This window comes from Crassostrea angulata, chromosome 9 (assembly GCF_025612915.1).
Source record: "Crassostrea angulata isolate pt1a10 chromosome 9, ASM2561291v2, whole genome shotgun sequence".
In the NCBI taxonomy this organism is placed as follows: domain Eukaryota; kingdom Metazoa; phylum Mollusca; class Bivalvia; order Ostreida; family Ostreidae; genus Magallana; species Magallana angulata.
Window position 1 is genome coordinate 23,635,130 of NC_069119.1, and position 19,078 is coordinate 23,654,207.

Consider the following 19,078-nt stretch of genomic DNA (forward strand, 5'->3'; position numbering starts at 1 on the left):
TATGATGCGTATGAATAAAGATAAACTGTCAAAGAGATAAAAGTTATTAATGGAAAAAGCAATGTGCAATGCAAAAGTTCATAGCTTGGTATGAGCGGCGGATATTTAGAACAATGTTTCAAAGGTATAATTTTCTATTAAAATAAACAGACAATATATTAATATAAATCAATTATGATTTATATCAAATTTCTTATAAATTTATATTATATAATAATGTACAAGATTGCTCATCTGAACAACTATAGCCATAACAAAATCAGCTTTATTTAGTCATATCCAAAATAATTGGACGCTGTCGTAGAATGAATCTTGTATGAAAAGACTTTTTAATTTTATGTTAGACATTGAGCCACTTTTTTAAAAAAGGATTATATATTGTCATATCACATATTGTGGATTGCAGTTATAAACATAGACCTGCATTAAAGTTTGAACCCCTTGTGCGGCCCAAACATTGTTCAGTGGCCCAGACGAAACATTTAAGAATTAACAATATGTTAAATCTTGAAGAAAGTACATGATAATTAAACCTGCAGATTTATTATTCTCCCTTTTAAAGAAAGGTGACCTGTTAAAATTTTAAAGGGTAACCTGCTATTTTAACACACTTGAATTGCCTGTCTCGAAGAATCCTTGGTTTGAAGTTTTATTAAAATTGGCCAAGTGGTTATTATGACAATGTAAAACGTTTAAGGGCAGACAAGTGAGATAAAAACTTAAAAACTAAAAACTTAACTTTAATGAACAAAATATATTCAATTTGATAAAAATTCTGACAATTTAAAAACAATTATGATAATAACAAAAGATTTAGAAAAACTAGAGTTAAAGATTCTATTGCTTATCAATTCAAATATTGCATTCTTATTGCGGTTTACATATTTCAGCAAAGTTAGTTTTTATATTTTACATCTTTTGGAATACAATGCCCTCTTGTATGGCATCAATATCTTTATCTCCGACCTGCACAACTCGAAAACCATGTTCTTTGATCTTCTGTTTTCGGCGTTCGTAACCCCAACCTATCCCAAGTCCTTCATTAGGACCCATGCTACTCACTGGGAGACACTGAAATAAGCTAAACGGTAAAAAATACTGCGCCGTTGCGTCGTTGATAACCTTTTTGTGATACGACGACACCGCGGGGTCGTAAGCGGCCGCAAATCCGTCAGGTTTAAGAACCCTCTTAATTCCTTCTAGTATCTCATCAACTTCGTAGGAATCATGCAAAACATCGTTGATTATCACGAAATCAAATTTGTTTGCCCACTCTTCTGGAAGTTGCCCTCCTTTCAAACATATGTATTCGATGTTCTTTAGCCCACTTTTGGTGAGTTCCTTTTTGGCGTTATCGATGGAGAACTGGTCCATGTCTATTGCGGTTATTTTAGAGCATGGATATAGCTTTGCCACTTCTCTGGAATGCTTCCCAAACCCACATCCTATGTCTAATATTGCAAATGCATTTCCTGTGAATAGATACAGCAAATTGTTTTAACATTTCATTTAAAATGATAATGCGTCTAAAATGTATTTGAAAAAAAAAATATTTATTTTTATTTTTTTTTATAATATCACAAAAATGAAAGTTTTCTTATTTACATGACAACAAATTGCCAGATCAATTCTTCTGCAAATGAATAATTATAATCATCTGAGTGTGAAATTCAAATGAAAGACTAAAAACCCTTAACTCAACATGACAAAAACTATTTGTTTTTTGAAAAAAGTCAACAGTCATTTGACTTTAGGGATATTTCCCAACATATTTCAACCTCTTCAATTTCCGCTTTTCTTTTCAGTGCATCCGTCCTTACTTATGATATTTTTTTAAAAGTTTGTTTAACTTGATTACTGATAACGTTTGTTTTACTGAAAACTTTTTCCAACCACTGCGTTGCTCAGCAAAACTTATAAAATCACTAAATCTAGCAACAACGTTAAGAAAAAGAATAGATAACAAAGAAATGTATCATTCGGGCTTAACACTGACCATATAAGAACATTTGTCAGTCGGAGATAAGTTACCTTTGCATCTTGATATCAGTTTAAAATTTACAACACTGCTCTGATGTCATCCCTTAGCTCGCTTCAGCTGTCTAATACTTTACCGTTGACAATTCAGTGTTAGCTTTTTAAGATAAGTCCGTTATCAAGGGTTACAGTACTGATATTCTTCAAAATAGTACTGTCTCAGGTAAATCAACAATGAAATGTAATGGCAGTATTTTAAGTGCAATATATGCCTCAAACACTTCTCTATAAAACAAATAACAATCAGTTCTCGGCCGAAAAGGGCATCAAACTCTCTGATATTTTTTTCACACAGACCTATATATCCAATACTTAAGACTGAAGATACTTTGGTCAACATGAGGTCAAATATTCGAGCAGTTTGTCTTCAAGAGAAAGCCATAAAATATAAAGCACTGTACTGTGGAATTGCTAAATTTGAATCAAGCTATCAGAGCGTCATAATGCCTGGGGTATAAAAAGACACACACAAAAATCATCGATGAAGTAAACCAGAATCGAGTTCAACATTTTGTAGACTCTTTACTAATTTCTTTTCACAATACCTATGAACTCCAAAGGAAATGTGACAAAAACAACAAAAACAAACTAGAGCAAAGCTCGTTGCAAAGCAACGAGTGGGTCTTCCGTTAATGTCGGAAGTAAAGCTGGAAGTTCCTGTAAGAAGCAGAGCTCTTAAACCAATAACAAGAGTAACTAAAATAAAAAGATGAAAAATCGAATTATTCCTGGTACGACTTAACAAAATCCGAATGATTTTAAGTACGACTTAACAAAAACCTTTCTGATTTCAAGAACGACTTAACAAAAAAATCCGAATGTGTCCAAGTACGACTTAACAATTATTTTTGGTACGAGTTAATATTACTTTGAACATTACGCTATTTTTTAAACCAAGGACGCAGAATCAAAATTTCCGGAAAAATCAATTTTTAAACCCCGATATCTCTGCAATGCATCGTCCGATTTTAAAACGGCTTTCAGTGTTAGATTCAGCTTAATAAGCTCTACAAAACACATATACATTTTTGATTAAATCAGAAAATTCATTTTTTCGAAAATTTTGTTTTACTTCCGGTTTCGACCGGAAGTGATAGATTTTCATTTCCAGCCTTATTACAAAGGTAAATCGATCAAATCATAACCATTCAAAATTTCAAGCCTCTATCTTAAAGCGTTTTTGAGAAAAGTCCGGGACAAAATGACTTTTTGAAATTTTTAAAAATGACGTCACGTCAAAACGGGAGTGACGTTCTCTTTAAAACTTTAATATTTTTGAGGGACGCCAACTTACAAAAATCTCTGAAAATTTCATCAAAATCGGTTAAACACTTTTTGAGTTATGAAGCAAAAAAGGAGTCAGAAGAAAAGAAAAAGAATAATAATAATAACTAGAGCAAAGCTCGTTGCAAAGCAACGAGTGGGTCTTCCGTTAATGTCGGAAGTAAAGCTGGAAGTTCCTGTAAGAAGCAGAGCTCTTAAACAAATAACAAGAGTACCTTAAATAAAAACATGAAAAAATCGAATTATTCCTGGTACGACTTAACAAAAACCGAATAATTTTACGTACGACTTAACAAAAACCTTTCCGATTTCAAGAACGACTTAACAAAAAAAAATCCGAATGTGTTACAGTACGACTTAACAATTAATTTTTAGGTACAAGTTAATTTAACCAAGAACTTGATACTAGTTTCTTAACCAAAAACGCGGAATCAAAATTTCCGGAAAAATCATTTTTTGAACTCGTATATCTCTGTAATGCATAGTCCGATTTTAAAACGACTTTCAGTGTTAGATTCAGCTTAATAAGCTCTATAAAACACATATTCATTTTTGATTTGATCAGAAAATTTATTTTTTCGAAAAATTTGATTCCCTTCCGGTTTCGACCGGAAGTGACAGATTTTCATTTCCAGCCTTATTACAGAGGTAAATCGATTAAATCATAACCATTGAAAATTTCAAGCCTCTATCTTAAAGCATTTTTGAGAAACGCCGCGGACAAAATGACTTTTTGAAAATTTTAAAAATGACGTAACGTAAAAACGGAAGTGATGTTTTCAAAGAAACTTCACAAACTTTGAGGTATTATAGTTGCACACAACTTCTGAAAATTTCATCAAAATCGGTTGTAAACTTTTTGAGTTATAAAGCCGAAAAGGAGTCAGAAAAAAAAATAAAAAGAACTAGAGCAAAGCTCGTTGCAAAGCAACGAGTGGGTCTTCCTTTAATGTCCGAAGTAAATCTGGAAGTTCCTGTAAGAGGCAGAGCTCTTAAACCAATAACAAGAGTAACTAAAATAAAAAGTGGAAAAAAATCGAATATTCCTGGTACGACTTAACAAAACCCGAATGAGTTTAAGTACGACTTAACAAAAACCTTTCTGATATCAAGAACGACTTAACCAAAAAAAATCCGAATGTGTTCAAGTACGACTTAACAATTATTTTTGGTACGAGTTAATTTTACTTTAAACATTACGCTATTTTTTAAACCAAGGACGCGGAATCAAAATTTCCGGAAAAATCAATTTTAAAACCCCGATTACTCTGTAATGCATCGTCCGATTTTAAAACGGCTTTCAGTGTTAGATTCAGCTTAATAAGCTCTACAAAACACATATTCATTTCTTATTTGATCAGAAAATTCATTTTTTCGAAAAATTTGTTTCACTTCCGGTTTCGACCGGAAGTAACAGATTTTCATTTCGAGCCTTATTACAGAGGTAAATCGACCAAATCATAAGCATTGAAAATTTCAAGCCTCTATCTTAAAGCGTTTTTGAGAAACGCCGCGGACAAAATGACTTTTTGAAAATTTTAAAAATGACGTAACGTTAAAACGGAAGTGACGTTGTCAAAGAAACTTCATAAACTTCGAGGCATTATAATTGCACATAATCTCTGAAAGTTTCATTAAAATCGGTTGTATACTTTTTGAGTTATAAAGCCGAAAAGGAGTCAGAAAAAAAATAAAAAGAATAATAATAACTAGAGCAAAGCTCGTTGCAAAGCAACGAGTGGGTCTTCCGTTAATGTCGGAAGTAAAGCTGGAAGTTCCTGTTAGAAGCAGAGCTCTTAAACCAACAACAAGAGTAACTTAAATAAAAAGATGAAAAAATCGAATTATTCCTGGTACGACTTAACAAAATACGAATGATTTTAAGTACGACTTAACAAAAACATTTCCGATTTCAAGAACGACTTAACAAAAAAAAAATCCGAATGTGTTCAAGTACGACTTAACAATTATTTTTGGTACGAGTTAATTTTACTTTGAACATTACGCTATTTTTTATACCAAGGAAGCGGAATCAAAATTTCCGGAAAAATCAATTTTTAAACCCCGATATTTCTGTTATGCATTGTCCGATTTAAAAACGGCTTTCAGTGTTAGATTCAGCTTAATAAGCTCTACAAAACGCATATTCGTTTTTGATTTGATCAGAAAATTCATTTTTTCGAAAAATTTGTTTCACTTCCGGTTTCGAACAGAAGTGACAGATTTTCATTTCGAGCCTTATTACAGAGGTAAATCGACCAAATCATAACTATTGAAAATTTCAAGCCTCTATCTTAAAGCGTTTTTGAGAAACGCCGCGGACAAAATGACTTTTTGAAAATTTTAAAAATGACGTAACGTAAAAACGGTAGTGACGTTGTCAGGAAAACTTTAACATCTTTGAGGGATAATAGTTTCACATTATCTCTGAAAATTTCATCAAAATCGGTTGAAAACTTTTTGAGTTATAAAGCCGAGAAGGAGTCAGAAAAAAAAAGAAAAAGTATAATAATAATAACTAGAGCAAAGCTCGTTGCAAAGCAACGAGTGGGTCTTCCGTTAATGTCGGAAGTAAAGCTGGAAGTTCCTGTAAGAAGCAGAGCTCTTAAACCAATAACAAGAGTACCTTAAATAAAAACATGAAAAAATCGAATTATTCCTGGTACGACTTAACAAAAACCGAATAATTTTACGTACGACTTAACAAAAACCTTTCCCATTTCAAGAACGACTTAACAAAAAAAATCCGAATGTGTTACAGTACGACTTAACAATTAATTTTTAGGTACAAGTTAATTTAACCAAGAACTTGATACTAATTTCTTAACCAAAAACGCGGAATCAAAATTTCCGGAATAATCATTTTTTGAACTCGTATATCTCTGTAATGCATCGTCCGATTTTAAAACGGCTTTCAGTGTTAGATTCAGCTAAATAAGCTCTATAAAACACATATTCATTTTTGGTTTGATCAGAAAATTGATTTTTTCGAAAAATTTGATTCCCTTCCGGTTTCGACCGGAAGTGACAGATTTTCATTTCCAGCCTTATTACAGAGGTAAATTGATTAAATCATAACCATTGAAAATTTCAAGCCTCTATCTTAAAGCGTTTTTGAGAAACGCCGCGGACAAAATGACTTTTTGAAAATTTTTAAAATGACGTAACGTAAAAACGGAAGTGACGTTTTCAAAGAAACTTCACAAACTCTGAGGTATTATAGTTGCACACAACTTCTGAAAATTTCATCAAAATCGGTTGTAAACTTTTTGAGTTATAAAGCCGAAAAGGAGTCAGAAAAAAAAATAAAAAGAATAATAATAATAATAGAAAGAAACCGAAGAATAACAAGAGGGTCTTCCGTTGAAAACGGAAGACCCTAATAACTAGAGCAAAGCTCGTTGCAAAGCAACGAGTGGGTTTTCCGTTAATGTTGGAAGTAAAGCTGGAAGTTCCTGTAAGAAGCAGAGCTCTTAAACCAATAACAAGAGTAACTAAAATAAAAAGATGAAAACAATCGAATTATTCCTGGTACGACTTAACAATATCCGAATCATTTTAAGTACGACTTAACAAAAACCTTTCTGATTTCAAGAACGACTTAACAAAAAAAAATCCGAATGTGTTTAAGTACGACTGAGCAATTATTTCTGGTACGAGTAAATTTCACTTTAAACAAAACGCTATTTTTTAAACCAAGGACGCGGAATCAAAATTTCCGGAAAAATCAATTTTTAAACCCCGATATCTCTGTAATGCATCGTCCGATTTAAAAACGGATTTCAGTTTTGAACTCAGCATGAAAATTACTGTAAGATACGTACGTAAAACTTTTAAAATTGAAAAACATGAAAATTCAAAAAAATTGGTTTTTGCTTCCGGTTTCGACCGGAAGTGTCAGAATTGAGTCTCCAGCCTTATGTCATAAGTAAAACGATAGTTCTACCTTCTCTGTAAATCTCATAGCTTTATCTTAAATCAAAAATGAGAAAAGCTCCGGACAAAATCACTTTTTAAAACGTGAAAAACGTCAATATCTGACGAAATTGATGACGTCATCAAATAATTTTTTCATATCATAGAGATCTTTTAGATACACATTACACCTGTAAATTTCAAAACAATCAATGCAAGCGTTTTAGAAATATTTGAGTTGGAAAAAAAATAAAAAGAATAATAATAATAAGAATAAGAAAAAAAAGAAACCGTAGAAAAACAAAAGGGTCTTCCGTTTAAAACGGAAGACCCTAAAAAGAAACCGAAGAATAACAAGAGGGTCTTCCGTTGAAAACGGAAGACCCTAATAATAATAATAATAGAAAGAAACCGAAGAATAACAAGAGGGTCTTCCGTTGAAAACGGAAGACCCTAACTAGAGCAAAGCTCGTTGCAAAGCAACGAGTGGGTTTTCCGCTAATGTCGAAAGCAACGCTAGAAGTACGTCTAAGAAGCAGAGTTCTTAATCTAGTAACAAAGAAACCTAAGTACAAAAAGATAAAAAGAAAAACCGAATGATTTTTGGTACAACTTAACATAATCCGAATGGTTTTAAGTACGACTTAACCAAAAACCCTTAACCATTTCAAGAACGACTTAACAAAAAAACAATGTGTTTAAGTACGACTTAACAAATTTGACTTCATTTTAGGTACAAGTTAACTTTACCTTGAACTAACATCTTTTTTCTTAACCCAGAATGCAAAATTAAAATTTACGTAAAAAATCAATTTTGTTTAAAACATAATTCTGAGCAACTTTTCCTCTTCACTGCTTTTCAAAGGGTTGACCTTTCGTTCTGTGTGCTCGTTGCGTCATTAATTGTCAGAAACTTATCGATGTAAAGTTTACTTTACTGTACCTCTGTGAATATTTTCTATGTAAAATTACTATGAACCAGACAACATTGAAATGGTGAACATTTCAAAGGGCCCCGCTTATGTTATTTCAGAGGATTATGCTTTGACCTTGACCTTTAACTTGAAATTTTTCCAGCTGGCATAGAACTTTTAATTCAATTTCATTCCCCCTAACATACATGCATTTTTGTTCAATCTGACCAAGATTAAGCATATTTGGAAAATAATCTACTGTCTTAAACTAATTTTATAAAGATCTGCTATGACCTTCACATTGACAGACTTGGTTCAAGGTCACTGCACGCCATTAACCAATAAACTCTGTAAAGGTAAAATATTAGCCAAATAGGGGCTAAAAGGAGAGTATATCTATGCTCTTAAAATATGGATTTTTGTGTGTTCTGATATGACCTTGACTCTTCATCTACAAATATCATTCGAGGTCATTGCATATATTTTGATCAAAGGCATCACGTGGGTGAAGTATGAGGCTGAATGGAGCAAAGGGAGAGAAGATATACTCCGGACAAGGATTTTAAAAAATATAATTCTGCTATGACCTTCACAGTTTCTTTTCACTGAAAATAGGTTCAAGGTCACTACACACCCTTTCACCCTTTACTCAAAAGCTCTGCTTATGTGAAGTCTGAGCCAAATAGGGGTTAGTAGAAATTATATATGCTCTCAAAAAAGGATTTTTGCATGATCCGATATGATCTTCACCCGTTACCTAGAAATTTCATGCAAGGTCACTGCACATCGTTTAACCACAGAGACACTCTGCGAGTATTAGCCATATTGGACCAAAGGGAAAAAAGATATGCCCCAGACAAGGATTTTATATATATAATTCTGCTATGACCTTAACCTTATACCTAAAAACATGGTTCAAGGTCACTGCGCATCCTTCAACCAAAGGAACCCTGTGGATGAGGTATGAGCCAGATTGGGCCAAGGGGAGAGAAGCTATGCTCCAGTCAAGCAATCTCGGATGGACAGACGGACAAATTGATCACTAGAAGGCGCCCGCATAAACATGCCTTTTTATCTAATTTAAAATAGTATCCATGCTATCTGCCCTTGGTGAATAGTCATCAAAACCATTCATCAGCAGAATTTGATTTCCCTCCTTTTTAAGGTGGTATGGGACATCTGTCGACATTAATGTGGATTAAAGTACTATATTTACATTCTACTGTGTTTTCCCATTAAATTCCGTGATGTTTAAATGCCTCTAAATGCAACACCTATTCACTGCGTATGAATTTACGAGTAATATACATAAATAGTTCTTAAACCGTGATTTCTATGTTATCAGTTAAAAAATGTATTTCATGAACGTTGTCAAAACACCATGTTTTATATTTATTAAACAAAAAGTGGACTTTATTGTTAAAAGCAACATTTCAAGAGTTATTTATCATGGATTATATTTTCATGCTCGTCGATCTCATCTCAACAGTCTATGTGAAAACCAGTTTAAACCGGTTTTACAAAACAGCTGTTCTTGCTGTTACTTATTCACTCCCTCCGTGATCTGCACTTTATATCGATTTATTTAAGTAAACAATTGATTTCTTCAGTACGGGAATGTAAATATAAGCATTAAATGATTTATTTTTGACGTCGTCGTGTCAATAACTGCCGTCAGGTGAGTAGACAAATTATCATAACGCGCTAACGTGCGTTATTCAATTTGTCTGCTCACCTGACGGCAGTTATTGACACGACGACGTCAAAAATAAATCATTCAATGCTATAATATAATTGAAAAATTTTCACCGGTTTAGAATTTTCAAATTTTACAATATTTAACCAAAAAATAGCTTTTAAAAATATTTGAAAAGGTAAAAATTGTAAAAACCCCAGCGGGATTCGAACTCATGACTTACAGGTTCTTAGTAAACCCTCTAACCAACTGCGTTAAGGAGTTAGGTGACCATTTTTGAAAAGAAACTACATGTACTTATATAATTACACTTTATTTTATTGTTTATTTCGATAAACAATACGTCACAACATGGAAGTGTCCCATATCACCTTAAACTCGGAACACCTCTGACCTAATAAGATCGCCGCATTAAATACAAAGTTTGATTTAACTCTAATTTGTTTATCATCAAGAAATTCTGCATTGCTGACAAATAAAGTTTTCTTCTGTATAATGAAATACCAATTAACTGACTATTCGGACAATAGCAAGTTTATTGTCCCACTCCACAGCAACTATTTCCCTTGGCTTTGCCTCATTAAATAGTTGCTGTCTTGGGGGACAATAAACTTGCTTTTGTCCTCATACCCAGTAAATACTAAATAGGCATATAATATCCCATCCACCTACATTTCATGTTATATAACCTCCTGTTTGTAACCTTCAATTTCACTGTAAAGTCAACACATCTGTCATAGCCGCAAGTTTCACAATTTATTTCTGCTTCTCATGTACTTAAAATTAGGGGCCTTAATATTGCTTACCAATTCCAACAAGAGACATCCCTCTAACTATTGATAATCATTAAAATTCATTTCATGAATCTACGCAACAATGATAAACCTTCAAGTACAGTCACTCTCAATTTTACAAAAATATTGACGGTACTTTATCCGAAACTGTTCCTTGTACCTTTAACTTAGTACACTAACATTTTTATGAAAAAACGGTTTGTCTTAGAATAAGAAAGCTAATGCAATTCTGAGAAAAAGAATACCACATATTGCCAATTCCATTGAGGTTTAATAAAAATATGGCCATTTAAGTGAACCCACCATTTCCAATTTCCTTTAGTAAACACAGATTTACAGGGTTCTCCATAGTAAAACATCTTTACCTGACCTTTTAGAGGTCAACTGTTGTTCAACCACCTTTAAAAAGAAACCTTATTCAATACAACATATGCCTACATGATATAATCATGATAAAAGCTTCACATCACTTAGAAATACCCTTACATGTATAACCCCCCCCCCCCCCAATCTTTTGATTTTCATAAAAAGTCATGGTTTGAAATGTTTTACCTAATTTTATGAAACGTGTGGCAATTTCCTTGAGTAATTTCTCACACATATTTGAAAACAATCATCAATGATTCTAAAATTTGATCTTTATTTGTTTATTGTATGATTTGTACCATTTTAATTAACAAATAGACAGCTGTCCTGCTTGTGATTTCTTGTTTTCATGAAAAAAGTAAGCTAACAATCATATTTAGTGAATATCTAATCTATTCTGATTTCTAGTCTCCTTCTAACCATGCTAAAACAGTAAGTTACAACCTACAAGTTAGACAATATCTGCCATAAATAAGAATTAAATTCAAACACACCCAGGTAGCTGAAGACAGAGTTGATTTCAATGAAATATGTTCAAATTTGACATGTTTTTCTACTTTTTTTCTGCATATATACCTTAGAAAGGTAGAAATAGGTTGTTTCTTGTTCATTTCAAAAGTAACTAGTGGGTATTGTTTTTTTATACAAAAAAACACATGTCTCCCCTTCTCCCAAAGGATTGTAATATGGGGCAAATTTAATAAGTGAAAAAGAATGAAGTCAGCTATATGTTAGATATCATCCATATATGATACAGTTTAGAAAATGAATTAACTTGAGACACAAGATTGGTCAAGGTCAAAAATTATGGAGGTGTGCACTCCTTCTCAATACCATCTACCTATGTTCCAAGTTTGAAGCCTTAATGTCAAAAGCTATCCAAGTTACCACCCAGACAAAATTTAATTATTTTTAATTTGACCTTGAGTAAAACAAGGTCAAGGTCAAATATTAATCAATAGTACACCTCAGTGTATTATAATTAATCTTTGTGTAAAGTTTGAAGTCCTTCTGTCAAAGAATATTTAGGAGGTGAACAATGAAGTTTTTTCTCATTTGACCTTGAAATATAATTTTTAGGTCAAGGTCAAAAATTTTGGTAAGGTTGAACTGGACTATATACCATCTATGTATGATACAAGTTAAAAGATTGTATGATTAAGGAGTCTTGTGTTATGGTCCGGACTATATATTTTATAAAACGCTTGACCTTGAAGAAGATAATAAGTCAAGGTCAAAAATTTTGATGGCGTGCACTTCTTCTTAATACCATCTACCTACGTTCCAAGTTTGAAGTCTTAATGTCAAAAGGTATCTAAGTTATCACCCAGACAAAATTTAATTATTTTTTCTCAAGTTGACCTTGAGTAAAACAAGGTCAAGGTCAAATATTTATCAATAGTACACCTCAGTGTATTATAATTGTTCTTTGTGTAAAGTTTGAAGTCCTTCTGTCAAAGAATATTTAGGAGGTGAACAATGAAGTTTTTTCTAATTTGACCTTGAAATATAATTTTTAGGTCAAGGTCAAAATTTTTGTAAGGTTGAACTGGACTATATACCATCTATGTATGATACAAGTTAAAAGATTGTATGATTAAGGAGTCTTGTGTTATGGTCCGGACTATATTTTTTATAAAACGCTTGACCTTGAAGAAGATAATAGGTCAAGGTCAAAAATTTTGATAGCCTGCACTTTTTCTTAATACCATCTACCTATGTTCCAAGTTTGAAGTCTTAATGTCAAAAGGTATCTAAGGTACCACCCAGACAAAATTTAATTATTTTTTCTCAAGTTGACCTTGAGTAAAACAAGGTCAAGGTCAAATATTTATCAATAGTACACCTCAGTGTATTATAATTGTTCTTTGTGTAAAGTTTGAAGTCCTTCTGTCAAAGAATATTTAGGAGGTGAACAATGAAGTTTTTTCTGATTTGACCTTGAAATAAAATTTTAAGGTCAAGGTCAAAAATTTTGGTAAGGTTGAACTGGACTATATACCATCTATCTATGATACAAGTTAAAAGTTTGTATGTTTAAGGAATCTTGTGTTATAGTCCAAACTCTATTTTTTATAAAACGCTTGACCTTGAAAAAGAATATAGGTCAAGGTCAAAAATGTTGGTGGCGTGCACTCCTTCTCAATACCATCTACCTATGTTCTAAGTTTGAAGTCTTAATGTCAAAGGGTATTTAAGTTACGGCTTGGACAAATTTGGATGAAGAAGAATAAGAAGAACTAGACACGATCTCGTTGCGAGCAACGAGGAGGTCTTCCGTTCGATTTTTAGAATGAAATAAGACATCATCGACTTTGATTTTCGACAACAAAACATGTTATGGAAAAAGGAGTGAAGTACTAATGCTTTATTGTATCGCTTTTTATAAGTTCTCTTGCTTTTTTAAATACTTGCATTTCTTTCAATTAAGATAGAAAAGACCAAACTTGTTTACTTCTGGTTCCTAAAAACCCTCATTGGGTAACGCAAGAGAAAATCATTATATTGTTAGGATATATAAACGTATTATACCTAATCTAGCTTTAATAACCTTTCACAAAACATCTCTCAGTAAAGGGCTACAAATTAAAGACTTTAGAGCCCTTTGGTCCCCTAATTTGAGGGGCCAGCCCCTTTTTCTTGATATCAAATAAAAGGTCATTTAATTCTGAACACATTTTGTTCTACAAGTGTTTAAAAATTCGTTACCGTTCTAGAGTTATATGAGAAAGTAGGTTTTAGGGGCCGGTCCCTTAACTCCTTTTAGGGGCCGTTTAACGAAATTTTGACGGTTGCATATTGTTAAGAACATCATTTTGAACAACTTTTCTTCTGTACTGCATTACAAAATATATTTCCTTTCTGAGATATGGATGATGAAAATTTTGGACTTTTGGCCCCTAAAACCCCTTAATTACGTAACATATAACAAAATATTTACACTGCTTGGATACATAACTGTGAGATAAACATATTTGCTTCTATAACATTACACAAAATATCTCTCAGTAAAGGGCTACATATTAAAGACTGTAGAGCACTTTCGTCCCCTAATTTGAGGGGCCAGCCCCTTTTTCTTGATATCAAATAAAAGGTCATTTAATTCTGAACACATTTTGTTCTACAAGTGTTTAAAAATTCGTTACCGTTCTAGAGTTATATGAGAAAGTAGGTTTTAGGGGCCGGTCCCTTATCTCCTTTTAGGGGCCGTTTAACGAAATTTTGACGGTTGCATATTGTTAAGAACATCATTTTGAACAACTTTTCTTCTGTACTGCATTACAAAATATTTTTCCTTTCTGAGATATGGATGATCAAAATTTTGGACTTTTGGTCCCTAAAACCCCTTAATTACGTAACATATAACAAAATATTTACACTGCTTGGATACATAACTGTGAGATAAACATATTTGCTTCTATAACATTTCACAAAATATTTCTCAGTAAAGGGCTACATATTAAAGACTTTAGAGCACTTTCGTCCCCTAATTTGAGGGGCCAGCCCCTTTTTCTTGATATCAAATAAAAGGTCTTGTAAATATAAACCTTTTTTACATTACATCTTTTAACAAAATATTTTTCAGAAAAGAGATAAACACAGAAAACCTAGAAAAATTACGACGTTTTTTTAAACTCAATTTTCAGGTCCAGGCGAGATTCGACGCCTTTTTAAACAGACAAATTTGATCGACATCATACACATCTACAATCTTTTGTCTACAATCCCTGAAAATTTGAATTCAATATCTTTTATAGTTTAGGAGTAGTTCCATGGACAAACTAAGCCTCCAAAAATCGCTATTACGTTAAAATATCGGAAACGGAAATGACGTCATCAATATAAAAAATTTCCAATAAGGTTCAGATCAATATCTATCAAATCTGAAAGTTTCACGAAAATCGGCTGAGCCATTTCCGAGAACTCGCGCGGACAAAATTTGTAAGAAAAAAAAGAAAAATAATAATAGGGAAAAAGAAACAAAGCAAAAACAATAAGGTCTTCCGTTGGAAACGGAAGACCTTAATAAGAAGAATAAGAAGAATAAGAAGAAGAATAAGAAAGTCGACAAAAACAATATGTCTCCCCTTTGAAAGGGGAGACATAATTATCATAGCAGATGTTATTTCAAAGTCAAATGTACATTTACATATCCTACATGTAATCTTAATGCAGACAATTAAATAGAGGGAGGGGGGGGGGGGGATTTTTCAAATATGTAAACACATCTAAATGTCTTTATGAAATAAAAAATAAAGGAAACATAATTGCATACTTTTATTGAGAAACAAATTTTCACAGCAATTATGAATTTCTTTAAACAGCCTTAATTTTGTTTTCATAATTTCTTATCAAACACAAACCACAACATGGCATGATACTTTCTTCAAGTTCCATTATTGTTCATGCATTATTGGATTTAACTTGAATTACCGGTAAATAGTCTGTAAAACACAAGGAATATGCATGTGGATAGAGGTGACAGGTTAATCTCAGGAGCTGACCCACAAGAATCAACAGGTACCGGTAAAAGCCATGTGGTAACAAGAGGCTGTTTTGAGCTGAAATAAAAAAAAAAAAATAATTAGCTGTGTTTACATACATGTACATGTACTAGTAACAGCTGTGTTTACATTAACATATATGCATAGTATTTCTGTAAAAAATACACTGACCATGCAGTGTAATAAGTATGACATATCCCAATACATGATATAACATTTAGGCAGTACAAGATCAAAAATTTGCATATCAAGTCATAATATAATATTAATAAATTTTCATAGGTATAAACACTTATCAAATTGAGAGAGAGAGAGAGTTTGAGAGAGAGAGAGTTTATTACGGTACCGTACTTGTAGTGCAACAGTCAATATTTCAATTCGTAAATTACAAACGAATATTACCCACCGAACAGCGTCAAAGTACATGTACTGGTATTAGCTTCTGGTATACCATTTTTTATCAATTCTACTGTGTTTTTTTTTTTTGGCAAATAAATTTAGCGAGGTTTTTTGTTTATTTTCTTATAAATTACATGTTTTAAAAACAATACTATGTGTAATAAGCATAAAACATGTATGAGTAAACTTAATGAAGAATTTTTAATACCGGTAGATTATTTTTCACAGAATGTGGTACATTACATGTATGTCAATCTTTATAAAACTAGCGTATATTTCGTGCGCCATAAATGGCAAGTTTTTTGTAAATATCATTTACTTGCATGATAGGTATATATGGTCTAACCAAAATTTTCTTCATAAAGCTACAGCTGTATGTACCACATATATGTTTTGTCACAAGTATACATTTAAAAAAAAATACCCAAATTCCAACAGTTGAAATAAACTCAACTCATTCTCTGATAAGTTCATTGTGTTTTGTGCGTGCATATCTTATTTGTCTGCTGCAACAGCAGCCAATCAGCGGTAAGCTGAATCCACAAAAAGAAAGTTTGTGTTTTAGGAGCGGGTAAATTGTTTATGCGACACTGTCAAGAAAACCACACCAAATAATAACAAGAAACATAAATATTCACTTAAATGTATTGTGTTGTAAAGTAAAGGTTTTTAACACTTATTGCATCTTGCAAAACATGTGATGACCCTTAATCATCTGTCATATATCTGATATACATGTATATGTAAAAGATGGGAGAAATAACGATGGAACAAACTGGGATTCGAACCTGGCCCTCTGAATCTCTAGTCAAGTGCTCTACCAACTGAGCTACATGTATCTGGCACCGGTATACAAACCAGTCTGACCGTCACATTCCTCCCCCCTTAAATGATCTTCACCCTCGAAGATCACCCCTGGCAGGATCGAGTTAACCTGTTAGTTCCAGGGGTTGGTCACAACACCAATATTGTAACAGGATGGGAGAAATAATGAAGGACCAAACCGGGATTTGAACCTGGGCCCCCTGAATCTCTAGTCAGGTGCTCTACCAACTGAGCTATCTGGCACTGGTATTCAAACCGGTCTGATCGTCACATATATAAAGAATTATTTTAAACAATGTTGTTCAATAAAAAATAACACTCGTTACCTTCAGTTTTTGTCTGTAATTAATCAATATTGGCGTGCGATCAGTTCTTGCCGAGTACCATTTCTCACCAGAGCATTGTTACGTCATTTTATCAACACATAAAATTACATACGAAAATATGATGTAACAGTGCACCAGCGAGAAATGGTCCTCGGCGAGAACTGCTCGCACGCCAGTACTGCCAGTAGTCAGATTAAAAAAAGAGAATAAAAAATTACATTTAAAACATTAACAAAGACAATTTAAGTACCGGTACACATCATAACTGCTAAACAAGAAAAATTATGTGAACTGGTAGAATGGTACGCATAGTTCTAACTTGTAACCTACATGTAGAAGTACATGTACCGGGTACCCGTTGGTCTGCTAAACCTCTCTAATGATACTATGATCGGCATCATAAAGATATTAAAGTCATGTTTTAACTCTGAAGTCCGAAGTATACAATTTTATTTACTTGAAGTTATGTCTGCAGGGTATTCATGACTACATTTGGAGTCTTCTGCACAAGAATATATGATATGTTTCTAATTAGACCCTGCTTTGAATTTTGAGTTGAAAATTCACAATCTGTTATTTTTTTAAATAGATAAATTCAGTTACCCTTTCCAGTCCCCCATGAACCTCGAGCGAGTCTAAACATCCATGAAACATGTAAAAATTACACGTTAGTAAACAAACACCCACATCATAACAAAAACATCTAACTTACATGTACATCTATACTATATACTAAATTTTAACCAGTTAACAAGAAACTTTAAAAGGAGTAAAAGCCTCACCTTCTTCAGTAACATCCACATAAATCACACACTTTAATGTCCATCTTTTCTCCTTTATTACTCGTAGCTTATCAACGGCTGATCGTCGACAGAAGTGTGGCTGTCAGAATTTCCTCGTAAACGATTCACACGAGAAAAATATCCTCCTTAAACAAATATGTAGTATTGTTCCCTGTGCATGTTCATATGTTTCACAGTAATTTGAAAATGCATGTATACACCGAAAGAATACACAACTTCTCTTCTGCATTACGGCTCTCTCTTTTCTACAATGCCGTTCGTTACTGTTTAGGTGGCAGAGGATAGTTTTTTTGGTCGAGGAAATGTGAGACAGATAGTGCTCATATATGTGATTTAATTTTTCAGTGGATTTTTAAATTTGCTAAAATTGGTTTGCATGCAGGGGACACATGGTCCCGACTCTTGAGAATTTTTAAACATTTCAGAATAAAACAAGTACAACTTACATATAGCACTATAAAGAATAGCCAGGGACAGTCTCAAAATTTTCTGAAAAAATGGCATTTTTTTCACATTTTCACGGGTCCAGAACCATGCTCCAGTCCCGAGCAACTGCCATAAACTACCATAGGATTGGTAGCTTAATGTATATCCATGCAAATAATCACCAATTGATGGGGGGTCAATCACCTTCTTTTCGAGTGACATTTCGTGTTCTGAACCCACCCTACTTTTCAAGCACAAAACCGAAAGTGAAAATTTTGGCCACAGTTTCGCATTTTCATTCCATATCGGATGAAAAGTGCTACCAATAATAAAGTGTCATATATCAATGAAATTGACATGAGCTCCTCTATCCACAAAATGAATGCAATAAATATTCTACCAATTTATACCCCTCAAATAACCAGCCAAACCCCAGGTTCTCCCTTTATTTCAAAATTTTGACCGGGTCTTTCCTTCGAAACTATCCCCTGCCACCTTTAACTTTTAGAGTTTGTTTCTCTCTAATTAAAACACTTTAAAATCAGAAAGTTCATGCAATTCTGAGTAAAACCTTTCAAATTTGGTCTGATTACATTGAAAAATAAAAAAGTTATGGCTGTTTAAGTATTACCCCCTTTCCCGGCTGAATCACCTTAACCTGTTTCTGTAAGGTTTTTAAGATACATCATGACTTCTTTCAATCCAAAAGACATTTTTTCTTTAAAAATCAGTTATAACAAGAAACCTTTATCCCTATCTGATGTAAAAAACATTGAAATATTCACATT

The 19,078-nt window shown here is 33.0% G+C and overlaps 1 protein-coding gene across 1 annotated transcript in view; it reads right to left on the reverse strand.

Moving 5' to 3' along the window:
* Positions 1 to 728: 728 nt before the first annotated feature.
* LOC128162844 (S-adenosylmethionine-dependent methyltransferase Rv2258c-like) overlaps positions 729 to 19,078 on the reverse strand; it is a 33,682-nt gene continuing 15,332 nt past the window's right edge. Inside the window, exon 4 of the mRNA XM_052826250.1 lies at positions 729 to 1,472. Coding sequence (XP_052682210.1) covers positions 910 to 1,472 — 563 coding nt within the window. The 3' untranslated portion in view covers positions 729 to 909. The remainder of the gene's footprint in view (positions 1,473 to 19,078) is intronic.